Source organism: Scyliorhinus torazame, chromosome 9, assembly GCF_047496885.1.
Source record: "Scyliorhinus torazame isolate Kashiwa2021f chromosome 9, sScyTor2.1, whole genome shotgun sequence".
Taxonomy (NCBI): Eukaryota; Metazoa; Chordata; class Chondrichthyes; order Carcharhiniformes; family Scyliorhinidae; genus Scyliorhinus; species Scyliorhinus torazame.
This window is the reverse complement of record NC_092715.1, coordinates 23,874,200-23,901,078: the sequence shown is the minus strand read 5'-3', so window position 1 is coordinate 23,901,078 and position 26,879 is coordinate 23,874,200. Positions and strand designations below refer to the sequence as shown.

The following is a 26,879-nucleotide window of genomic DNA, read 5'->3' as shown; positions in this document are numbered from 1 at the left end:
GATCCCATAAACCCTCCCCCGCCATTGGGGTCAATCACCCAAGCAGCCGTGTCATGGTCTATCAGACTGTTAATCAATCTGAGAATCATACGAACATACGAATTAGGAGCAGGAGTAGGCCATTCGGCCCCTCGAGACTTCCACGCCGTGCAATAGGGCTGTGGTTGATCGGATTGTGGACTCAACGTCACATTCTGAAGCAGCACGGTAGCACAGTGGTTAGCACAGTTGCTTTGCAGCGCCAGGGTCCCAGGTTCGATTCCCGGCTTGGGTCACTGGCTGTGTGGAGTCTGCACGTCCTCCCAGTGTCTGGGTGGGTTTCCTCCGGGTGCTCCGGTTTCCTCCCACAGTCCGAAGATGTGCAGGTTAGGTGGATTGACCATGATAAATTGTCCTTAGTGTCCAAAAAAAACATTAGGTGGGGTTACTGGGTTACGGGGATAGGGTGGCGGAACGGGCTTAATTGGGCTGCTCTTTCCAAGGGCCGGTGCAGACTCGATGGGCCAAATGGCCTGCTTCTGCACTGTAAAGTCTCTGATTCTGCCTACCCTCTGCCAACACCCTCACACAGTTCTCAAGGGAAGGAGCAGAGGCACGGTGAAGCTCACATCGAGAAATTTTAAAAGGGCAGCTAAGACATTTAGTGCAAGAAGGGAAAATCAGACAGAACCTTTCCCATCAATAGGGTAATAGAGCTTAAGGGGAAGAAAAGATACAAGAGTCAGAATTTTTCACAACAACGTTTCTACAGAACCAACTTTGAAGCCTCCTCGATTAAGCGGACAGGGAACACAAGTGAAAGGAAAAGAAGTTCCCTGGAAAGAAAAGGACTGGTGCAGCATGGCATGGACTAGCATCAATCTGAGTGCTGAGGCCAATGTTAAGAGGAATTAAGAGAGGGTAAAGAGAAACTGAATCTATGTACTATTGGATGACAAGATGAGTACCCAATTCTTTTTTCCAATTAAGGCAATTTAGCGTGATCAATCCACCTACCCTGCACCTGGAACACACCCTGAAATTGGGAAGTTTAGCAAGAGAATGGCAGAGTTTAGTGCAAAGCTGAAAGCGCAGCTGCCAAATGTTGAAGTAAGTAAAACCGGGATGCTCAAGAGGCAGAATTGGAGGAGAGCAGAGAGCTTTGAGAATTGCAGAGTGCAAGAGCAAGCGCAAGGACACTCGACAACATTCCCTCAACTGTGCATGTCCTGCTGCTGCCCTGCCACATTGCCGCACATGCGCACACCTTAAAGGAAATATAAATGTCAGCTGTCCACAGCCTATTTGCTGCCTGCATATTTCAGATTTCTGTGCAGCTACACTATCTTAGGGGAGCCATGGAGCCGGGGGGATGGGGGGGGGTCTAACGGATGGGGGAAAGAGGGGGCAATTTGAAAACAAGGACAAGAATTTTAAAACTGAGGCACTGCTGAAACGGGAGCCGATGCAGATGAACCAGGGTTTCTTGCCAACAATAGTAACCGTCCTAGCAATCTTATTTGACGGAAGGTCCATGACAATGTTCTGTAGGCAACTGAGGGCACTAATTGTGGCTCTTGCCAACAGTACCCATATATAGAGCAAATATATATATATATATATATATATATATATATATATATTTTTAAAATAAATTTAGAGTACCCAATTTTTTTTCCAATAAGGGGCAATTTAGCGTGGCCAATCCACCTAGCCTGCACATAGAACATACATACAGTGCAGGAGGAGGACATTCGGCCCCTCGAGTCTGCACCGACCCACTTTAAGCCCTCACTTCCACCTGACCTCTGTTATCCAATAACCCCTCCTCACCTTTTTGGACACTAAAGGCAATTTATCATGGCCAATCCACCTAACCTGCATGCCTTTGGACTGTGGGAAGAAACCGGAGCACCCGGAGGAAACCCACGCAGACACGGGGACCCAGCGAGGAATCGAACCTGGGACCCTGGCGCTGTGAAGCCACAGTACTAACCACTGTGCTACAGTGTTGCCTATCTTTGGGTTGTGGGGGTGAAACCCATACAAACACGGGGAGAATGTGCAAACTCCACACGGACAGTGACCCAGAGCCAGGATCGAACCTGGGACCTCGGCGCCATGAGGCAGCAGTGCTAACCACTGCGCCACCATATATATTAATTTTAATCAAAACTGTGAGGTGCTTAAATTGCCCTTTCTGCAAAATATCATGTGACAGGAAACTATGGAGAAAGATAAATTTAACAAACCTTGGTGTCCAAAACACTTGTTTAAATAAAAACATTTTAAAATATCTTAACCGTAGTTTGATGCTGGTGAACTAAATACTTTTAGATTATCCATTATTATTATCCCGTTACTATCTGTGGGAGCTGGATCTTCACAAAGTAGCCCTTCACACAGTTCCGATATTTCAACAGTGACCATACTTTGAAACATGCCGTATTGGCTGTAAGGTGCTCTGGGGCATCCGACGGGGCTATACAAGTACAAGTTCTTTCTTTGCTTTGATTTCAGGCATCCAGCCTGCATCGAGCACTCACAGATCTAGGGCAGATTAGCGAGGTATAGAGAGAGTAAAGTTGGCTGTGCTCTTCCCCAGTAAACGTCTGCCCTAAAGCAGGGAACTGCACCTCCAATTGTAACCAGTGAAGTACCGAATTTGCTTCCGATACCAGCCACACCATGGCTTGAGCTTGACCAAAGGCGATGCACGTACACCATTACCTTCAGGGCGCACACCAACCAACCTAACTTGGGAGTATATCAATGGAAAATTTTAAAATTGAGAGATTGATAGAATTTTGTTAGGCGACGATATTAAAGGGGATTGTAGGAGCAAGGGGGATAAAGATAAAGATGAGCCGTGGTCCAATTAAATAACAAAACACGCTGAGCGGCCTGTCCCCAGTGTCGAATGGATACAGCACAAATCCGTGCCGGCACGCTTCAAGCGCAACTCAAGTTAGTTCCAGTCCCTTGCCTTTTCCCGGTAGCCTTGCAAATTCTCACACTTCAGGTTCTTATCCCATTCCCTTTGGAAAGCCTCGACTTACCTCCTGCACCTCACTCGCAGGCAGTTCATTCCAGCTTGGAATCGCTCGCTGCACAAAATAAACTTTCCTCATGGCACCTTTGATTCATTTGCCAACCGCTTTAAACTGGTCTCCTCTGAGTGGCGGCCTTGCCACCAATGGGAACAATTACTCTCCTCTACTCCGTCTAGACCGATGATTCTGAGCACGCCTATCGAACCTCCTCTCAAACTGCTCTTCCCAAAGTGAGAAGAATCACTCCGCCAGACTCTGCCCTTGCGTCACAGTCCCTCCATTCATTGGGTCAAAACCATGGAAAAGAAGTCAATCAACTTATCATTAACTAATCATTAATTGGGCGGCACGGTGGTTAGCACTCCTGCCTCACGGCGCCAAGGTCCCGGGTCTGTGTGGAGTTTGCACATTCTCCCCGTGTCTGCGTGGGTCTCACCCCCACAACCCAAAGATGTGCAGGGGCGGTGGATTGGACATGCTAAATTGCCCCATAATTGGGGAAAAAAAGAATTGGGTATTCTGAATTTATTTTTATTTTTTTAAACTAATCACTAACTGAACATTAGCTAATCAACTTATCAATAACCACTTTCACACCTTCCAACACCAAACCCCTCCATCGTTCAAATAAAAACAAAAAATCCTGGTGAACTCAACAGGCCGGGCAGCATCTGTAGAGAGAAAGTGCCAACATGTCAGGTCGAGTCATCTTTTATCAGAACTGTGCTGATGCATCTGTAGCATTTTGCTTCTCTCTTCCCCGGTTCACACAGAGCGGAGGAAGTGTCACAGGCTGCACTTATGTGCGTTGCGCATCTCGCAACCTCGGGTGCCCCAAAGTGCTTTGGGCACAGCAAGCTCCCACAAACAGCAATGTGACGACGGCGATAAAAACAGAAAATGCTGGAAAAGCACAGCAGGTTTGGCAGCATCTGTGGAGAGGGAAACAGAGTTCACATTTCGAGCCCGTGTGACTCTTCTTCCGAGTTTCAGATCACGTGATGACGACGAGCTGGTAACACGTTTTGGTGAGGTTCTGTTGGGGGGAGAGGGGGGGGGGTCAATGAACAGTTATAGGGCGGAGGCAGATAATTTCTTGTTGGGCAAGGGAATCAAATGTTTTGATGGTAGATGGGGGAGGTGGAATGAGAAAAACAAACAGATTACCATGATCTTTTTTTTTTTAATATAAATTTCGAGTACCCAATTCATTTTTCCAATTAAGGGGCAATTTAGCGTGGCCAATCCACCTAACCAGCACATCTTTGGATTGTGGGGGCGAAACCCACGCAAACACGGGGAGAATGTGCAAACTCCACACGGACGGGAACCCAGAGCCAGGATCGAACCTGGGACCTCGGCGCCGTGAGGCAGCAGTGCTAACCACTGCGCCACCGTGCTGCCCAGATTACCATGATCTTAATGAATGGCAGAGCAGGCTCCAGGGGCTGACGGCCTTCTTCTGCTCCCAATTTATATGTTTGTTTGGAGACAACCTCTCCGTTATTCTTCGAAATAGTGGCCGTGGGATCTTCACCTCCACTCAAGAGGGAGGAAGTGGGTTTAACACCTCATCCACAAGAACAGCAGTTCAGCAACCCCTCAGTATCGCACTGGGAGGGTGCATCAGTGGAAATTGAATGCATCCATGGCAGTGGGGCTTTATAGAATCATAGAATTTACAGTGCAGGAGGAGGCCATTTGGCCCATCGAGTCTGCACTGGTCCCCGGAAAGAGCACCCTACCTAAGCCCACACCTCTACCCAATCCCCGTAACCCCACCTCACCTTTTTTGTTTGGACACGAAAGGGCAATTTGGCGTAGCACATCTAACCTGCACATCTTTGGACTGTGGGAGGAAACCGGAGCACCCGGAGGAAACCCACGCAGACACGGGGAGAACGTGCAGAGTCCGCACAGACAGTGACCCAACTTGGGACCCTGGGGCTGTGAAGCAACTGTGCTAACCACTGTGCTACCATGCCGCCCTTGAAACCACATCCTTGGGACTGAGAAGGGAGAATGCTACCCACGACTCTGCAATGCACAACACTGGTGAACGTCACACTTACAAAACAGTAGGCAGTCTTCTAAATAATAAGCTACTCCTCGTAACAGCCTGGAAACCTTCGTCACTACATATACATTGTTCAGTCAATTCACACCAGCACAATGTCATTAAGACTCACAGTAAAAAAATTTTTAACTGGGTTAGAATAGTGAGTGAGATAACCGGGAGGGGGAATCCTTCTGGCTTTTGTGGGTGGCTTGTATATTTTATTTTTCTTCATAAAGCAGATATTAACGGGCAGCCAAAGGTAGACGCCCATCTTCCATATCAAGGACTTGCTTTGTCCTTTGACACTGGACCCACTGATGGGTTTGAAACCAAGTCATTTGCTTCTAATGAACATTGATCAGGCCAAGAGGGAGCTCCAAAAGATAACACGTTCTGGTGGAAGGCCGTCAAACTGAAACGTTAGTGCCGTTTCTCTCTCCTCTGTTGACTCACCTGAGAGTTTACTGCATTTTTTAAATACCTGCCGACAATTGCTACTGTTCGGTTTCAGGGGTTGAGTAAGTTTCAGTCAGCCGGTCAGCACACTGCAGCCGAGCTGACGAGGTTCGATTCCATCAGGAATTTACATGAAGGAACTGGGCCAACCAGAGTTCAGCTTCACCTTGGAGTCAGTAACATCAGGAAGACAGGTGTCAAGGCCCAAGATTCACCACAAAAGCTGCAGTTGCTATGGCAGGGCTGCACAGTGGTCAGCACTGTTGCTTCACAGCTCCAGGGCCCCAGGTGCGATTCCCGGCTTGCGCCACTGTCTGTGCGGAGTCTGCACGTTCTCCATGCGTGTGCGTGGGTTTCCTCTGGGTGCTCCGGTTTCCTCCCGCAGTCCAAGGATGTGCAGGTTAGGTGGATTGGCCATGCTGAATTGCCCTTAAGTGTCCAAAAAGGTGAGGTGGGGTTACGGGTGTCGGCTTGAGTGGAGTGATTTTTCCAAGGGCCGGTGCAGACTCGATGGGCCCAATGGCCTCCTTTGCACTGTAAATTCTGTGATTCTATGCCCAAGCTGAATAAGAGTGCGCGAAACGACAGTATTAATGTCCTCAGGGCGCACTTCAGTGGTCAGGTCCAGGCAACGCATGCAAGGCTGGAGAAGAGGCTGAAGAGTTTATACCTTTGCTATCTCAGATATATCCTCGGCATCTCTTGGCAGGACAAGGTCACAGCTCAGAGGTGCCGGAGCATTGAATTCCATCAGCATGCACTCATTACTAAATTGGCGAAGTCTGCACTGGCTTGCTAATATTCAGCGGATGGATAAATTAAAAGGTCTTCTGTCTGGTGAACTGGTCACTGGGTCACCACCTCCTCCTGGACATCCATAACTCTGCTACTGGGACACCTACAAGTGAGACGTGAAGATTGCAGATATTGACACCGACAGTCACGACCTCTGAAGGTTGACTGTTTGGCACGGTATTGGAAGAGACGGACAGATAAGGAATAGCCCAGCTGGCCGAGGAGCGGGGCCCCGGAGAAAACGGAGACCGAGCGAATCCTGCGCCTGCTCAGTCCACTTGTCTTCCTTTCCAGCAAACGTGGCAGAGCCTGTCGTGCCAGAGAAGGACTCCTGAGTCACACCAGGCAATGCTTAACACAGAGTTGACCACCAAGGCGTTAATCATCGTCTTAAGACACCAAATCTTTGCGGCAGCGAGTTCCATTTGGTCAGTACGGTCTGGGTAAAGTCCCTAATGGAGTGACTATCTTATATTTATAATGTTGAACACCCCGACAAGTGGAAATGTCTTCTCTGCCTCTAGCCCAGTGATCTTCAAAGTCGGGGGCGTGACCCGTGGGTGGGTCGTGGGCGTGTGTCGGGAGGGTGGCGGAGCCGTCCGTCGCGGCGCTCCCGATTGCGCAAATTTGTGCACAACAGCCGCAGCAGCCAGCCTTTAGTAACTATGCCGGCTGCGATGCCCACCGATGAGCGGGCACGCACGCGCAGTGCGGACGCATTTTTTAATATGGTAAAAAGGCCGCTCGCAGCCGGCATAGTTACAAGCCGGCTGCTGATCACTCTGCCCGGTTCGGAAGTGCTCGATTCTTCTGAACGAAGCTACGGCCGAGATTCCCCCCGGCGACTAGCACCATCGGACCCACCCGCAGAGATCCAGCGCCATGGACTCGACCTCGGAACTCGCCTGTATCTACAACGCGCTCATCCTGCACGACGACGAGGCCATTGTCACCGAAGACAAACTCAATGCCCTGATTAAAACAGCTGGTGTGACCATTGAGCCTTTCTGGCCTCGTCCGTTTGCCAAGGCATTGGCTATTATTGACGTCAATAGTCTGATCTGCAACGTTGGTGGCTGGTAGCAATGTCCCAGCTGTTGCAGCAGTTGTTTCCGCCACTGCCCCTCTTGCTGTTGAAGAGAAAAAAGCGAAGAAACAGGAAGAATCTGACGATGACGATGGGCTTTGGTCTCTTTGATTAAACGTGCCGTGCAACAACATTGTTACAATTTACAAAAAATAAATAAAAATTGAATATAAAAGCCGGCTGCTGCGGCTGAAGACCGCGAATTTGAACCATCGGAGACGCAGAAGGTTTAAAAAAGAATTCTGTGCAATCTTCCTGCCTGAGGGAGGCAGAGAGCAGATCACGGCCCCCGGACGTCACCATCACGTACTTTGGGCGCGATTGCGATTCCTCCATTTTGTCAGCAGCAAACAAGGTAAGGTCACGAAAGTCGGCTGGCATGGGTCGCAAAGGTGGGCCGGCGCGGGTCGCAAAGGTGGGCCGGTGTGGGTCCCGAAGGTGGGCCGGCGCGGGTCGCAAAGGTGGGCCGGTGTGGGTCCCGAAGGTGGGCCAGTTGGTAAAAATGGGTCCCCAGAAAAAAAGTTTGAAAAACACTGGTCTAGCTGACAAGCCTTTAATAACCTTAAATACCCCCCTGTCTGTCTTCTCTATGACAAAGAGTTGATTGGATTGGATTTGTTTATTATCACATGTACGGAGGTACAGTGAAAAGTGAGCAGCTCAAACAGATTATTTAGTACACGAAAATAAAAGAAAATACATAATAGGGCAACACAAGGTGCACCCAAACTGAACCACAAACTATTCAATCTTTTCTGAGTGAGAATATCTTTCATTGCAATACAGAGGCTGCAGCCAGAAGTGTGGTCTAATCAAGATAGTGTACATTCTCTAATTGTTTAATTTGCGTTTCCACCATCTTTCCAAATTCAAAGCAACCATCAATTAAAAATCGTACAGAGGCCCCAGTCAGGTGGGACAGAAATAAACAATTGCGTCATCAACACTATTGCCTTCCATTTCAGAGGTTACTATTCCAGTCCTGCACGTTGTTTAAAGCAAATCCTAAAAAAGAAAAAGATTCTCAAAAACTTTAGTATAAACTGCAAATAGAAAGTGTAACGAGTGACTTTGCTGAAGTGGCAATTTTTTAAAATGCAAAATTACAGAATCCGCTCCCATTTTTAGCGGTTGACCACTTCTTTTTTTATAAATTTAGGGTACCCAATTCATTTTTTCCAATTAGGGGGCAATTTAGTGTGGCCAATCCACCTACCCTGCACATCTTTGGGTTGTGGGGGCGAATCCCACGCAAGCACGGGGAGAATGTGCAAACTCCACACGGACAGTGATCAGAGCCGGGATCGAACCTGGGGGCCACGGTGCCGTGAGGCAGCAGGGCTAACCACTGTGCCTCCGTGCTGCCCTCTAGTTGACCACTTCTGCTTAGGCAGTCGCAGGTACCGATCAGCTACCTTGACTGATTTCTCCCACGCTTCCTCATAATCAAAGGGAGCAGGGAATCTTTTGTTACAATCTTGGATGCGGCTGCGGCACAGGTGAGGACCACCTGATCCAATACGGAGCAGTAACCCTCCACACAAGCCTCACTCCGGAGTCCCAAGCAGTCCAGTTTCAGTACCGAGGGGGTGCTGCACTGCCCGAGGTGCGGTCTTTCACATGAAATGCTAAACCAAGGCCTGTCTGACCCTGCGCGTCCAACCAGGTCGATGTAAAAGGGGTAACTATTTTGGAAAGGGCTGGGCAGCTCTCCCTGATGTCTTAGGCCAATATTCATCGCTCAACCAACATCACTCGAAAAACCAGGTACCGATAAGGTTTATTGACCGGTTGCAATCAGATTGCTGTTTGTCAGGGTTTGCGGTGTGCAAATTGGTTGTCATATTACAATAGTAACTACAGGGTGCCACGGTAGCAGTGGTTAGGACTGTTGCTTCAAAGTGCCAGAGTCCCAGGTTCGATTCCCGACTTGGGTCACTGTCTGTGCGGAGTCTGCACGTTCTCCCAGTGTATGTGTGGGTTTCCTCCGGGTGCTCCGGTTTCCTCCCACAAACCCCGAAAGACGTGCTGTTAGGTGAACTGGACATTCTGAATTCTCCCTCCGTGTACCCGAACAGGCGCCAGAGTGCGGCGACTAGGGGCTTTTCACAGTAACTTCATTGCAGTGTTAATGTGAGACGTTTCAGATCAGGGATCCACTGGTGCATCCTGAAGATCAATCCATTAACTCTCAGAATGAAAGCAAAAATTGAAATGACGTAGTCAGCACAAGGCCAGGAAGGAAGCAGGGCTCGGTGCAGAAGACAGATAAGGGAGAGGGAACTGAAACAGGTCTTCCAGCATTGGGCGGGGGTGGAAGCCATTTCAATAGTGCACTGTTACCAACATCATCAGAGGCAACATCACTGGGCTGAACCTGAATCATACATACCCAGTGCAGGCCAAACATGCATCAGATGCTGCCAGCCAAGATTATTAAAACAGCCTGATCTTCCAGCTCCACTCGTTGTGATTGCAATTACTTATGTTTCCCTTCTGAAGGCTGGGACAGTCGCATTTATTAACACAACTCAATATCATGCAGCTTGTATGAGAGAGGAAAGGGAACTATCGACTCCTGCAAGGCCACTGGAGGTAATGAGATGGTTGACAAGGGGGTGCAGCGTAAAGTGCCACGTAATCTCAGGAACAGGACACGAACTCCAATCCAGGACCACGCACACTCACACGGGTTTTGGGAGGGTGGGTATATGGCACTAAGCTTGGAGTGTGATCGTCACAAGTGACTCTCGCAGGTTGCTTACACTGCCGGAGCAGGGGTGGAGGGGTAGGGCTAGTGGCAATGTCAATGGACTAGTAATCCAGAGGCAATTGATTACAAAAGTGGGGAGGTTATGCTTCAGTTATACAGGGCACTGTTGAGATCTGGATTTCTGTGCACTGTACTTATTTAAGGAAAGATGTAAATGCGTTAGAAGCAGTTCAGAGAAGGTTCAGCAGATTGAAACCAGCGGGTTGTCTTAAGAGGGAAGGTGGGACAGTTTAGGTTTGTATCTACTGGAGTTTATAAGAGTAAGAGGCGACTTCATAGATTATCATAGTGCATTTACAGTGCAGAAGGAGGCCATTCGGCCCATCGAGTCTGCACCGGCTCTTGGAAAGAGCACCCTACCCAAGGTCAACACCTCCACCCTATCCCCATAACCCAGTAACCCCACCCAACACTAAGGGCAATTTATCATGGCCAATCCACCTAACCTGCACATCGTTGGACTGTGGGAGGAAACCGGAGCACCCGGAGGAAACCCACGCACACACGGGGAGGATGCGCAGGCTCCGTCCACAGACAGTGACCCAAGACTTCATTGTAATCTTTCAGATCCCGAGGGGTATTGACAGGGTGAATGTGGAAAGGACGTGTCCTCGAGTGGGAAAATCTAAAACTGGGGGGTCACTGTTTAAAAATAAAAGGGGCCACTCACTCATTTAAGGCAGAGATGAGGAGAATTTATTTCTCTCAGAGAGGCGTGAATCCTTGGAACTCTCTTCCTTAAAAGGCAGTGGAAGCAAAGTCCTTGAATATTTTTAAGACAGGAGTGGAGAGATTCTTGACAACCAAGGGTTACCGGGGGATAGGTGTGAATGGGGAGTCGAGGTTACAATCAGATCAGCCAGGGACACAATTCCCACCACGGCAGCCGGGGGAATTTAAATTCAATGAATAAACACGGAATTGAAAGCTCCTCGCAGTAATGGTAACCACGAAACTATCAGCAATTGTCGTAAAAACCCATTTGGTTCACTAATGACCATTAGGGAAGGAAATCTGCCATCCTTACCCGGTCTGGCCGACATGTGACTCCAGACCAATAGTAATGTGGTTGAGTCTTAACTGCCCCCTATGCTGGCCTTGCCAGCGAAGCCCACCTCCTCATTGAATCATAGATTTATAGCGCAGAAGGAGGCCATTTGGCCCATTGAGTCTGCACCGGCCCTCGTAAAGAGCTCCCTACTTAAGCCCACACCTCCCCCATATCCCCCCTAACCACCTACCCCTTTTGGATACCAAGGGGCAATTTAGCATGGCCAGTCCACCTAACCTGCACATCTTTGGACTGTGGGAGGAAACCGGAGCACCCGGGGGAAACCCACGCAGACACGTGGAGAGCGTGCAGACTCCGCGCAGACAGTGACCCAAGCCGGGAATCGAGCCTGGGACCCTGGAGCTGCGAAGCAACAGTGCTAACCACTGTGCTCCTGTGAAAGAATAAATTTTAGAAAGAGTTCTTTCCAAAATCCTGACCTGTATAATGTGTTGAATGACTCCCTTTCCCTGTGCCGTACCATTTTATGATTCCATCACCTGTGATCGACCAGGACCTTACACTCTGGAAGGAAGAGAACATGCTGGGGGTTCTCAGAGACTGCTTCATTGTGACCACCTTCAGGAAAGGAGTCAGGTCCGACTGCGGGAATTACAGAGCGATTTCCCTACTCTCCGCCATGGGAAGGGTCATTGCGAGAATCCGCCTCAATCGCCTCCTCCCAATGGCTGAAGAGCTCCTCCCTGGAGTCTCAGTGTGGCTTCCGCCCATCAATAGGCACAATGGACCTGATCTTCAGCGCGCGACAAATCCAGGAAAAGTGCAGGGAGCAGCATCAACCTCTGTACATGGCCTTCTTCGATCTCGCAAAGATCTTTGACTCTGTCGAACGTGATGGATTGTGGAGCATCCTCCTCAAATTCGGCTGCCCACAGAAATTTGTCGTCATTCTCCACCTGCTCCACGATGACATGCAAGCCGTGATCCTCACCAACATGAACATCTCAGACCCAATGCGTGTGCAAACAGGGGTCAAAGAGGGCCGCGTCATCGCATCAACGCTCTTCTCCAGCTTCCTCACAGCAACACTCCACCCCAACATTCTGATGGTCCCCGGTGGGGTGGAGCTAACCTACCGGACAAGTGGGAAACTGTTCAACCTCCAACGCCTCCAGGCCAGAACCAAAACCACCCCAAGTTCTGTCACCAAGCTGCAGTATGCAGACAACACCTGTGCGTGCGCACATTCAGAGGCCGAGATACAACCCATCTCTGACATATTCACCGAGGCATACGAGAGAATGGGCCTCAGGCTAAACATCCGGATCGGACTGTTCAGCCACCCCCAGGAGCCCACCTCCCTGGAGTAGAGGCAAGTCATCCTCAACCCTGAGGCACTGCCCGCGACAGATGACAGACCCTCATGTTATGAACTCAGGGCACTCGCTCCAACCGCAGCCCCAAGGCAGTCTCAATATGTCACAGGGATACACTTCACTGCGAGACCAGCCGCGGTTACACTTCAGAGACGCACTTGTAACAAAAGCAAAATACAGCGGATGCTGGAAATCCGAAATAAAAACAGAAAAAGCTGGATGTATTGAGCAAGTCTGGCGGCACCTGAGGGGACAGCCCGTGTCAGGTCGGTAATCCATCTTCAGATGAATAGTCGCTGACTTGACACGTTAACCCGGTCTCTCTCTCCAGCTTCACTGTCTGGCCGACTTAAGACATTCAGAATCTGGACCCCCTGGCAAATAATTCTGTGAGCGGTGGGTGTACAACTCACGTTCTGATGTCTCTATCTGCCAACAGCCAGGGGACTGGGAAAAGCCCCCGGACATTGTGTGGCTGTTTGGTTCCGACAGGTACTGAAACCTTGATCTTCCGCAACCCCCACCCCCACCATCACCACCAAAACAAAATCCAATTGGACAGCTGACAAACTCGGTCTTTGTTGAAATTTCCTGCAAGTCAGGAAGTTGTGTTCGAGTTACTGCTGACTGAGCTTTTGTGTCAGTCTGCTACGCTCATTATCGACAGAAAGGGGATTGCTCGGAGCCAGGTTTTGGGGGGGCACGATCGTTACTTTGTCAAAACATGACGCACGGTGTGTAGGCGAAGCACTTTTCTATTAAAGAGGGTGTTTTATTTCTGAACCAATGGGAGGACAGGAAGAAATGCAGTTGACAGCCTACTGTAGATGGTAAGCCTTTTCCTGATGCAATCACTAACCACAGCAAGTTTCCTAACTGAACTCCTTGCACTGAACTTGCAGAATCCGGCTATACAGGAAACAGTAGTGGCACTTCTTTCTCAAATAAATGCTGACAAGCTTGTCATTTATACAACACATTTCACAACTTCAGGGCACCTCAAAGTGCTTTACAGTTAATGAAGCAATTGAGATATAAATATTGACCAGGGCAGAAGCACCAACGCCTGCAAGTTTCCCCTCAAAACCACACACCATATCCTGACTTGGAGATGTGTTGATATGTCACATGCCTTCACTGTCGCTGGGTCAAAATGCAGGAACTCCCTCCCTACCTGGGCTGTTGGATGCACCTATACCACATGGATTGCAGCGGTTGTAGAAGACAGCTCACCTTCCCCCCACCAAGGGCACTTAGGGATGGGCCATTAATGCTGGTGATGAGCCCAGCAAATCACGCCCATATGTTCTGGGCATGCCCGGCGCTGGATGGGTTCTGGAGGGGCGTTGCGAGGACGGTGTCTAAGGTGGCGAACACCTGGGTTAAGCCAAGCTGGGGGGTTAGCACTATTTGGGGTATGGGACGAGCCGGGAGTGCAGGAGGCGAAAGAGGCCGGTATTCTGGCCTTTGCGTCCCTGGTAGCCCGGCGGAGGATTCTGCTACAGTGGAAGGATGCGAGGCCCCCAAGCGTGGAATCCCGGGTCAGCGACATGGCAGGGTTCATTAAATTGGAGAGGGTAAAATTTGCCTTGAGAGGGTCAGTGCAAGGGTTCTTCAGGTGGTGGCAACCGTTCCTAGACTTTCTAGCGGAGCGTTAGGAGGTGGTCAGCAGCAGCTACCCGGGAGGGAAGGGGGGGGGGGGGTGTACTTTGTGTTTACTACGGTGTTTATTATTGATTAATGGGGGGGTTGTATATTGGGGGAATTCGTGGTGTGGTTGTAAGATGTTTATTTATGTGTTCTTTGCTTTTCTTTTTTCTGTAAGGGGGGGGGGGTTGTTGAAAATATGTAAACATTTGAATAAAAATATTTTAAAAAAATAAAATAAAATTAATGCTGGTGATGCCCACATCCCAAGAATTAATAAAAAAGGACACCTAGGCAAACTCCACCCGCCCCACCTGCCCGCCATTGCCCCCTCACTCTCTTTTTCAAAATAGCGTCAGGATTCTTTCACATCCACCCAGATGGGCAGACAGGGCTTCAGCTTTAATGTTTCATCCAAAATCAGTACATCCAACGATGCAGTACCCTTGGTGTTGCACATAATGTATCAGTCACGACTTTATAAGACCATAAGACATAGGAGCGGAAGTAAGGCCATTCGGCCCATCGAGTCCACTCCACCATTCAATCATGGCTGATTTCAACTCCATTTATGTCAGAAAGTAGTGGTTAAAGTCCCAATCCAGAGATATAAGCACAGAGGGGAGGGCATTACCAACGGAGTCATGGCTGAACAAAACATTACCCTGCATCTGTAAAATTAGGGGGACACGAGCTTTTTAAAAAGGAGCCAAACAGATCCCTTACTGGCTGATAATTACTTCCAATTATTTTTCGTCCTGTGCGAGGGGTTGTTGCAGGCACAAGAGTGTTGATCAGGAAGGGATTCATTTTCCAAACCCCATTAACCCTCCTGGAGTACCTACGCTGCAAGTGGGTGTGGAGTTAAGCTCGTTCTCCTTCCCCCAAGTGATGTATGCGGGGGCTGGGGTGCATCATCATCCCCGGTAATGACACCTTGGTTAGAAGAGATGAATTTCCTTTGACGTTTTGATTTTTGTTTCAAAGTCCCACCAGGGGCAGTTACCCCCGTCACTTCTGATCAATTTATTTTCTTTTTTCAAAAAGAGGGTAAACGTCTCTTAAAAATATAATTATGTTATGATGCCGGCAAGGGAGGGGGAGGCGGAGATAGTGGCGGCGATGGACGCTGAGGAGGCCTTCGATAGGGTAGAGTGGGGGTACTTGTGGGAGGTGCTGAAGAGGTTCGGGTTTGGGGAGGGGTTCGTCAGGTGGGTTAGGCTGTTGTACGAGGTCCCGATGGCGAGTGTGGCCACGAACAAGAGGAGGTCTGAGTACTTTCAGTTGCATCGAGGGACGAGGCAGGGGTGTCCCCTGTCCCTCCTGCTCTTCGCACTGGCGATTGAACCACTGGCTATGGCACTGAGGGAGTCGAGGAACTGGAGGGGGTTGGTGCGGGGTGGGGAGGAGCATAGGGTGTCGCTCTATGCGGACGACTTGCTGCTATATGTGGCGGACCCGGTGGGGGGAATGCCGGAGGTAATGAGGATCCTCAGGGAGTTTGGGGATTTCTCAGGGTACAAGCTCAACATGGGGAAGAGCGAGTTGTTCGTGGTTCACCCAGGGGACCAGGAGAGGGGGATTGGCGAGCTCCCACTAAAAAGGGCGGAGAGGAGCTTCAGGTATTTCAGGTATCAGGTGGTCAGGAGCTAGGCGGCCCTGCATAGACTTAATTTCACGAGGCTAGTGGAGCAAATGGAGGAGGAGTTTAAGAGGTGGGATGCGTTGCCGCTGTCCCTGGCGGGTAGGGTGCAGTCAGTTAAGATGACGGTGCTCCCAAGGTTTTTGTTCCTGTTCCAGTGCCTCCCTATTCTTATCCCGAAGGACTTCTTTAGGCGGGTCAACAGGAGCATAATGGGGTTTGTGTGGGCGCGAGGGACTCCGAGGGTGAGAAAGGTGTTCCTGGAGCGGAGTAGGGATGGGGGGGGGGGGGCTGGCACTGCCCAACCTCTGTGGGTACTACTGGGCCGCCAATGTGGCGATGGTGCGCAAGTGGGTGATGGAGGGGGAGGGGGCTGCATGGAAGAGGCTGGAGACGGCGTTTTGAGGGTTTGAGTCTGGAGGCGCTGGCAACGGCGCCATTGCCGCTCCCTCCAATGAGGTATACCACGTGCCCGGTGGTGGCGGCTACCCTCAAAATCTGGGGGCAGTGGAGGCGGCACAGGGGGGGCCTCGGTGTGGACCCCAATACGGGGGAACCACCGGTTTGACCCAGGGAGAATATATGGAGGGTTTTCGGGGTGGCACAGGGCAGGGATAAGAAGGTTGGGGGACCTGTTTGTGGATGGGAAGTTCATGAGCCTGGGTGAGCTGGAGGAGAAGTACGGGCTCCCCCCGGGGAACACCTTTAGGTATCGACAGGCAAGGGCGTTTGCCAGGCGGCAAGTGGTGGAATTCCCGCTGCTGCTGCCACGCACGGTACAGGACATGGTGCTCTCGGGGGTGTGGGTTGGAGAGGGGAAGATCTCGGCAACTTACCAGGTGATGCAGGAGGAGGAGGAGGAGGAGGCCTCGGTGGTGGAGTTGAAAGGTAAGTGGGAGGAGGAGTTGGGGGAGGAGATCGAGGAGGGGACATGGGCAGATGCCCTAGGGAGGGTGAACTCTTCCTCTTCGTGCGCGAGGCTCAGCCTCATACAGTTTAAGGTGCTGCACAGGGCACACATGACCGGGACAAGGATGAGCCGGTTTTTTGGGGTGAGGACAGGTGTGTTAGGTGCTCAGGGAGCCCAGCAAACCCCACCCATATGTTCGGGGCATGCCCAGCGCTGGAGGAGTTTTGGAAGGGCGTAGCAAGGATGGTGTCGAGGGTGGTAGGATTCAGGCTCAAACCAGGCTGGGGGCTCGCAATATTTAGGGTTGCAGGGGAGCCGGGAGTGCAGGAGGCGAAAGAGGCCGGAATTCTGGCCTTTGCGTCCCTGGTAGCCCGGCGAAGGATTCTTCTTCAGTGGAAGGATGCGAGGCCCCCAAGCGTGGAATCCTGGATCAACGATATGGCGGGGTTTACTAAATTGGAGAGGGTGAAATTTGCCTTAAGGGGATCGGTGCAAGGGTTTTTCAGGCGGTGGCAACCGTTCTTGGACTTCCTGGCAGAACGGTAGACAATGGTCAGGAGCAGCAACCCGGGGGGGGAGGGTTCTATTTTATTTTTGTTTGTCTACACTGGGGGATCTGAGGGGGTGTATATATTTGCTATGTTTGCTATGTGTTAATTCGGGGTGTTAATTTATTATTTATGTATAGGGGGGAGGGGGGCACGGGGTTTTTATTTTGTTTTGTATTTAATTCTATTGGGTTCCTTTTTCATTTTGTTGTTGATATTTTGTGAAAACTTAAATAAAAATTTTTTTTTTTTTTAAAATGTGTATATATATATATTATATATATATATATATAATTATGGTACAATTCCAAAGAGCACCTCGTATTGCCAATTGGTCAACGCAGTCAGGAGGTTAGCATTGATTGGTACAATCGACTCACCAGACCCTCACATGGATCCTTGCAAACTATGAGGCACGTGAACCAATTATAATAATAACAATCTTTATTGTCACAAGTAGGCATACATTGACGCTGCAATAAAGTTACCGTGAAAAGCCCCTGGTCGCCACATTCCGGCGCCTGTTCGGGTACACTGAGGGAGAATTCAGAATGTCCAAATTACCTAACAGCACGTCGTCCGGGACTTGTGGGAGGAAACCGGAGCACCCGGTGGAAACCCACGCAGACACGGGGAGAACGTGCAGACTCCGCACAGACAGTGACCCAAACCAGGAATCGAACCTGGGACCCTGGAGCTGTGACGGAACAGTGCTAACCACTGTGCTACCATGCTGCCCTAGGAGTTTAGCAATGATTGATACAATGGACTAATCAGATCCTCACATGGATCCTTGCAAACTATCGGGCTCATGAACCAATTAGGTTGCCTCACTGGCTCCTAGCGTGACATCTCAGACTTGAAGCTACAAACTCCCAGGTTCTTCTTACAGTACCACAAAAGGAATAATCAAACTACCATCTACCACGAAAGGAATAATCAAACTGTTAGTGAGATCAGTTCCAATTGAAGGGTTATTGACCACAGTTTAATTCATGTGGAAGGAAATCAACAGTGGTCCTATTTGAAAGGTCCTTTCATTAACTAACTGGTACCGTTTTCTTCCCCGTAATTATGTTCACACTTGGGGTACAGCTGAAATAACAAACATCAACTTCACAAGAGTATTGCCAAACCAAATCTGACACCAAGCCACAAGAAGGGAGATGACGAAAAGCTTGGTAAACAAAAATGCACGCTTAAGGAGCGTCTACAAGGAGGGAAAAAAAGAGATGGAGACGGTTGGTGAGCGAAACCCCGGGTTCAGTTGCAAACCAGCTGACAGGACGCCAGGATAAAGAGGGAGGCAGAGATCGGAGGCGGAAAGGCTAGAGGAGTTGACAGAGAAAAAAGGAGAGACAAAGCCACGGAGGGATTTGAAAACGCGGATGGGAATTTAAAAATGGAAGACAGGAGAGCCATCACGTGGCCTGTCTTGCACAGAGCGAACATGCAACAGCAGAAGCTGTGCATCAGCAACTATAACCAGGGTATCTTACCAATAGTCTGCCGCACTTCCTCACACTGACTGACGTGGGGTAACCTCAGCATCTCCTTCCATTTTTTACTCCGGCCTTTCCTCTTCCCTCCGCCACCTTTAGAGGGGGGAAATAAAATCATGAACAAAAACAATATCTTCAAATCATTTAATAAATAAAAGCAACAACAAACGAATGGCAATTTTTTTTAAAAGCGCCAGATTATTTATTTTTTTCCAATTAAACATGCACAGCTTTGGGAGCCGGGCCGGTTTAGCACACTGGGCTAAATCGCTGGCTTTGAAAGCAGACCGAGGCAGGCCAGCAGCACGGTTCAATTCCCGTACCAGCCTCCCCGAACAGGCGCCAGAATGTGGCGACTAGGGGCTTTTCACAGTAACTTCATTGAAGCCTACTTGTGACAATAAGCGATTTTCATTTCATTTCATTTCATCCGTGGAGATATCCTGTGCAAGTGAAAACAAATAAAAACAAGTAATCAAAATTTACAAACTCATTTAATGTTACTCAAACTTCATTGAACATTTTTTTTTTTAAAAAAGCTTTTTGGTTAACTGCACAGAGCTACCCTGAGCGCCCGGGATACAGCAAAGGCTGTAGGGCCCAACAACATTGCTGTTGTAGTGCTGATATCTTGTGTTCCAGAATTGGCCAGGCCCCTAGCCAAGCTGTTCTCGTAAAACACTGGCATCTACCCGGCAATGTGGAAAGTTCCCCAGATACGTTCGGTCCACAAAAAAACAGGACAAATCCAGCCCGGCCAATTACCCCATCAGTCTACTCTCAATCACCAGCAAAATGATGGAAAGGGTCCTCGACAGCACTATCAAACGGTGTTTACTCAGCAATAACCGCTCAGTCTGGATTCTGCCTTGGCCATTCTGCTCCAGATCTCATTACAGCCCTGGTCCAAACATGAGCCAAAAGAGCGGAATTCGAGAGAGGGGACGAGGGTGACTGGCCTCACATTCAATCGAACGGGCCGCATCAATGAACCCTCACAAAATTGAAGTCAACGGGAGACCCAGGAGCCCAAACAATCATTGCAGCTCCAGGACATCACTGGTGGAGCTCCTCGGGGTCGTTACCGAGGCCTAACCACCTTCAGCTGCTTTTCATCAACAACTTTCCTTCCAACACGAGGCCAGAGGTGAGGAACGGTCGCTGATGAACGCAGTGCTCAGGCCCAACAGAGAGGGATCTCTGGCGAGTGGGAGGAGTTTGGCAGAGTGAGGACACTGTCACGCTGGAAGCGTGTTGTAGTTTTCTTCCCCAATGTGGAATTCAGTTCTGATGTGACACTAGGTATCCCTTTTGTAAATCAGCACTCCATTCACATGCTCAGTCCACACTCAACTTACTCTGTCACTCAGAAACAAAGAGCATTTCACAGAGACACTGTGATTGCTTCGTGAAGTATCCTGATCTTATGAAAATACGATGGCTGGACTTCTGAGGTAAGAATCAGTCGGTCGCCTCTATGAGAAAGCAACCGAACTAGCCTCACAGCCTTGCACTGTCCCCAGAAATGTAGCTGTCTTTCCTTTCAAGTATCAACCCATTTCCCTTCTGAAAATTAGGACTGAATCTTCCCCCACCTTTTAAGGCTGCGTTTAAAAATGATTTTCTGCCCCTCTCTGGTTCTTCTGCCAATGATCTTAAATCCATGTCCCGTGGTTACTGATCATCCCCCACTGTGGGACCAGCTCTTTGTCTGATCCTGCGGGGAAGGTGCACGGCTGGAGACAGGTGTCTGGGCTAGCACGTCAAGACACCATGTCCACTCTGAGCATGCCCTGCAGGTGGAGAGGCCTCCGAAGTGAACTGCATCACAGCAAACCATCGACACTGGGAACAGGAGGTGCCTGGCGTTCCGGTCCGGGCAAGTCACCAAGTTACACGGGGCTCATCAAAAGTCAGGAAGCAATGTAGAGCAGGACCACAAGACTGGTCCCCAGCATCACCAGAAGCGAGATGGTTGGGTTATTTTTGCTGAGATGCCAACAATTTGGAATGGAGTGAAGGGTCTACACAAGTGGGACGTGTATATTTCTGGAGCATTAAATTACTGGGAAAAGTAAAGTCGACATAGTCCCAGATGACCATTGGCTGCTTTCCTCTGACTGAGGGTCACCACACCTCGGGTGAGGAGCAAGGTTGAAAAGGCGGGCCCTTCATGCCAATACGGGGATTGAACCCGTGCTGTTGGCCGCGCTCCGCATCGCGGTCCAGCTGTCCAGCCAACTGAGCTAAAGGGTGTGGCAGACTTGCCGTTCCAAGCCCAGAGCCAGTCCACAGTATCATACAGAGAATCAGTTCATTAAGCAAAGAGAATCGTTCCATTGGCAGGAGAGTCAGTAACCACAGGAGATAGATGGAAGGTAAATAGCAAAAAGAGCAGAGGCGAGGTGAGTTTTTTTTTAAATCGCAGCCAGTTCAGATGGAAAAAGATTCTATAGGAAAAACAAAATCTGAAGGTCCCTGGGGAAAGGGGGGGGGGGACGACTAAATGGAGAGTGCTATCAAAGAGCCAGTACAGGTACAATGGACCGAATGGCCTCCTTCAGCGCCGTATCGTTCCATGAGTCTAAGATTAAGTGCAACTGAAGAGATTGTGTTACAGGCCAGGGTTTAGAGAACCTCAAAGTGTATCATGGAGTTCACCTGACCCACAACTTTTGATAGATTGAGGTATGGGGAGCACACGGCCCACTCTACAGGTGTGGTACAGCAGAAATGGAAAAGTATTTTTTTTAAAGCAAAACAATGTTTATTCTATGAACTTAAGTTAACCTTTTTAAAACATACAGTGAACATCTTAGCAACCATCAATTCAAATACAACCCCCAAAGACTACAGCACTAAGTAATTCTTAATAACTTCCCAAACAACATCCAGACAAAAGAAACACCTTTCAACAGAAGACACATTAGGTTTACATCCACTACTGAGAACATTTATAATTCTGAATTCACCAAATGATCAAGAGATGGTCTTTTGATGGCAGAGAGAACAGCAGTACACCTGCTTGGTCTGGCTTCAGCTCCAACACTGAAAACCAAACTAAAACACACCCTGCAGCCTGCTCAAAAACGAAAGTAAAAAGCTGACAGACAGCCCAGCTCCACCCACTCTCTGACATCACTGCAGGAATAAACACCCATTTCTTAAAGGTACTCTCACATGACAATTGACCAATGGCAAAGGCTGTAATTTCTCCGAAACAAGAAGACCATGACAAACTAACACTCCAAGCATGCAAAATGGTTCTGAACAGGCACTTAATCCAATGCTTTTTTTTTTCCCATTCTATCATGGGATGTAGGTGTCCCTGACAAGTCCAACATTTGTTGCCCACCCTTAATTGCCCTTGAAATGAGTGGTTTACTGGGCCATTTCAGAAGGCAGTTAAGAGCCAATCACATTGCTGTGGCTCTGGAATTCCTGGATTCCCTTCCCTAAAAGGGACACTAGTCCATAAGAACTAGGAGCAGGAGTAGTCAATTCAGCCCTTCGAGCCTGCTCTACCATTCAATACAATCATGGCTGATCTCATCTTGGCCTCAAGATGTGCGGGTTAGGTCGATTGGCCGTGCTAAATTGCCCTTAGTGTCCTAAATTGCCCTTAGTGTTGGGTGGGGTTACTGGGTTATGGGGGTTAGGTGGGGTTACTGGGTTATGAGGATAGGGTGGAGGTGTGGACCTTGGGCAGGGTGCTCTTTCCAAGAGCCGGTGCAGACTCGATGGGCTGAATGGCCTCCTTCTGCACTGTAAAATCTATGATAACTGTAAAATCTATGATAACTCCACTTTCCTGCCTGCTTCCCGTATTGCTTCATCCCGGTACTAATTAAAAACCTTCCTATCTCCTCAAATTTCTTTAGTGTTCCAGCGTCCACCGCACTCTGGGATAGTGAATTTCACAGATTCCCGACCCTTTGAGCGAAGTAACTGTGACCTCTCGTTCTAGAATGTCCAACAAGGAGAAACATCTGCTCTACGTCGACCTTGTCAAACCCCTTTAGCATCTTGTATACCTCAATTAGCTCTCCTCTCATTCATCTCGACTTCAGCGAGCATAGGCTTAAATTGCTCAAACTCTCTTCATAAGACAAACGCCATCATCTCTGGAATCAATCTAGTCAACCTCCTCCGAACCACTAATGCATTTACGTCCTTCCTCGGGATCAAAACTGTTCGTGGTGCTCCAGATGTGCTCTCACCAATGCCCCATACAGTTCCAATAGCAATTCCCTACTTTTATACTCTATTCCATTAGCAATGAATGTCAAAATTTCATTTGCCTTCTTTACTACCTGCTGCATCGGCATACCAACTTTCTGCGATTCGTGCAGAACACACAGATCCCTCTGCACTGAAGCATTTTGAAGTTGATCTCCATTTAGATCATTTTTCTTTTCTTTTTTTAAAATAAATTTAGGGTATCCAATATTTTTTTTCCAATAATGGTCAATTTAGCTTGGCCTACCCTGCACACCTTTGGGTTGTGGAGGTGAGACCCACGCAGGCACAGGGAGTGTGTGCAAACTCCAAACGGACAGTGACCTGGGACCGAACCCGGATCCTCGGCGGCGTGAGGTAGCAGTGCTAACCACTGCACCACTTTGCCCCCCATCTTCATTCAGATAAAATAGCTGCCTTTGTATTCCTTTGGGCCAAATGGATAACCTCTCAAATCCACGTTAAATTCAAAATCCCAAATTTTAGCCCACTTACCTAAGCTAACTATATAGAAACATAGAAAAAAATAGGAGCAGGAGAATGCTCTTCAAGTCCGCTACGCCATTCATTGTGATCATGGCTGCTCACCCAACTCAATAGCTTAATCCCACTTTCCCCCATATCATTTGGTCCCCTTCGCCCGAAGTGCTATATCTAATTGCTTCTTGAAAACATACAATGTTTTGACTCAACTGCTTCCTGTGACGACGAATTCCACAGGCTCACCACTCTGTGGGTGAAGAAATTTCTCCTCATCTCTGTCCTAAATGGTCTACCCCGTATCCTCAGACTGTGACCCCTGGTTCTGGACACACCCACCATCAGGAACATCCTTCCTGCATCTAGGCCTGTCCAGCCCTGTGAGAATTCTATAGGTTTCTATGAGATTTCCCCCTCATTCTTCTGAATTCCAGCGAATACAATCCTAACCGATTCAATCTCTCCTTGTACATCAGTCCTGCCATCCCATGAATCAGCCTGGTAAACCTTTGCTGCGCTCCCTCCATAGCAAGAACATCCTTCCTCAGATAAGGAGGCCAGAACCGCACACAATATTCCAGGTGTGGCCTCACCAAGACCCTGTATAATTGCAGCAAGACATCCCTGCTCCTGTACTCGAATCCTCTCGCAATGAAGGCCAGCATACCATTAGCCTTCTTTACCACCTGCTGCACCTGCATGCTTACGTTCAGTGACTGGTGTACGCGGACACCCAGGTCTCATTGAACATTCCCCTCTCCTAATTTATGGCCATTCGAATAATAGTCTGCCTTCTTGTTTTTGCTACCAAAGTGGATAACCTCTCATTTATCCAAATTACACTGCATCTGCCATTCATTTCTCCACTCACTGAACTTGTCAAAATCACACTGGAGGATCTCTGCATCCTCCTCACAGCTCACCCTCCCACCCAACTTGGTGTCATCTGCAAATTTGGAGAATAGACATTTTGTAAATTTCCATTTGTAAATTTCTTATTTCCTCATTACAACTTATTATCCCACCTATTTTAGTGTTATCTGCATATTTGGCTATAGCACATTCTATTCCTGCATCCAAGTCATTAATATAGATTGTAAATAGCTGGGACCCAAGAACCGAACCCTGTAGCAGCCTACTAGTTACATCTTGCCAACCAGAAAAAGACCCATTTACCCCACTCTCTGCTTTCTGCTGGTTAGCCAATCCTCTATCCAAGCGAATTTATTACTCCCAACCCCATGGGGTCTTGAAACTATAGAATTCCTACAGTGCAGAATGAAGCCATTCAGCCCATCGAATCTGCACCAACCATCTGATAGAGCACCCTACCTAGACCCACTCACCCCGCCCTATTCCCCATAACTTGATTTTGATTTGTTGTCACATGTACCGAAGTACAGTGAAAAGTAATTTTCTGCGGCTGAGGGACCGTACACAGTACGTACATAGTAAACAAAAAGAATAATCGACAGAGAACATTGACAAATGGTACATCGACAAAGTGATTGGTCACAGTGCGGAACAAGGGGCCAAACAAAGCAAATACATGAGCAAGAGCAGCATAGGGCGTCGTGAATAATGTTCTTACAGGGAACAGATCAGTCCGAGGGGGAGTCATTGAGGAGTCTAGTAGCTGTGGGGAAGAAGCTGTTCCTATGTCTGGATGTGCAAGTCCTCAGACTTCTGTACTTCTGCCTGATGGAAGGGTCTGGAAGAAGGCAATTCCTGGGTGGGAGGGGTCTATGACAATGCTGTCTGCCTTCCTGAGGCAGCGGGAGGTGTATACAGAATCAATGTGGGGGTGGCAAGCTTGTGTGATGCGTTGGGCTGAGTTCACCACATTCTGCAGTTTCTTGCGATCTTGGACCGAGCAGTTGCCATACCAAGCTGTGATGCAGCCGGATAGGATGCTCTCTGTGGCACATCTGTAGAGGTTTGTGAGAGTTGATGCAGACATGCCAAATTTCTTTAGCTTCGGTAGGAAGTAGAGACGTTGTTGGGCTTTCTTGACTGTTGCATCAACGTGAGTGGACCAGGACAGACTGTTGGTGATGGTGATCCCCAGGAACTTAAAGCTATCGACCATCTCCACTTCGGAGCCATTGATGCAGACCTAAACTGCACATCCTTGAATACTGAAGGGCAATTTATCATGGACAATCCAACTAACCTGCACATCTTTGGACAGTGAGAGGAAACCCACGCAGAGACTGGGAGAACATGCAAACTCCACACAGTCACCCAAGTAATAATAATCTTTATTAGTGTCACAAGTAGGTTTACATTGACACTGCAATGAAGTTACTATGAAAATCCCCTAGTTGCCGCACTCCGGTGCCTGTTCGGGTACAGGGAGGGAGAATTCAAAATGTCCAATTTGACTAACAAGCACGTCTTTCGGGAGGAAACTGGAGCACCCGGAAGAAACCCACGCAGACACGAGGAGAACGTGCAGACTCCGCACAGACAAGCTGGGAATCGAACCTGGTCCCTGGCGCTGTGAAGCAACTGTCCAGAATTGAACCTAGGTCCCTAGCGTTGTGAAGCAGCAGTGCTAACCACAGTGCTAACCTCCTCATCAGCAACCTCTGCATTACTGGTTACTATTAGTATGGTTCCAGGGTGTCCCACCATGAAAACTGAGGCAAAATATTGATTTAGTGTCTCTGCCATTTCGGTGTTTCCCACTATTGACTCCCCAGCCTCATCCTTTAAGGGACCAACATTGACTTTACCTACTCTATTTTTTTTTATATACTTATAGAATCGTCTGCTAATTGTTTTAGTATTTTGCATTAGATTTATTTTCTAATTTACCGTTGCTCTTTCTATTACTTTCTTAATAACCCTCTGCTGCTCTTTTTAATGTTTCCCAATCCTCCAGCCTGCGCTGGTTATCTTTAGCCTCTTTGCTGAGCCACAGATGCATTTTCCCCACTTACAATCTTTAATGCTCTCTGGAATATATGTTAGTTGGGTGGAATGGAATAGCTCCTTAAATATCTGCCACGTCGAGAAGCAAGCGGGTTTTTCGATAGTTTCATGATCACTATTACGGAGACTAGTTTCCAATTCCAGACTTATTCATTGAATTTCAACTCTACCATCCAGGATATAGTGGGCAGCATGGTAGCACAGTGGTTAGCACTCTCTTTTCACAGCGCCAGGGTTCCGGGTTCGATTCCCGGCTTGGGCCACCGTCTGTGCGGAGTCTGCATGTTCTCCCCGTGTCTGTGTGGGTTTCCTCCGGTTCCCTCCCACAAGTCCCGAAAGGCGTGCTTGTTAGGTGAATTGGACATTCTGAATTCTCCCTCTGAC

At 48.7% G+C, this 26,879-nt stretch overlaps 1 protein-coding gene across 1 annotated transcript in view; it reads right to left on the bottom strand.

The window, feature by feature from the left end:
• Positions 1-26,879, bottom strand: part of LOC140429114 (G protein-coupled receptor kinase 6-like) — a 217,703-nt gene that overhangs the window by 164,064 nt on the left and 26,760 nt on the right. Inside the window, exon 2 of the mRNA XM_072515694.1 lies at positions 18,837-18,932. Coding sequence (XP_072371795.1) covers positions 18,837-18,932 — 96 coding nt within the window. The remainder of the gene's footprint in view (positions 1-18,836; positions 18,933-26,879) is intronic.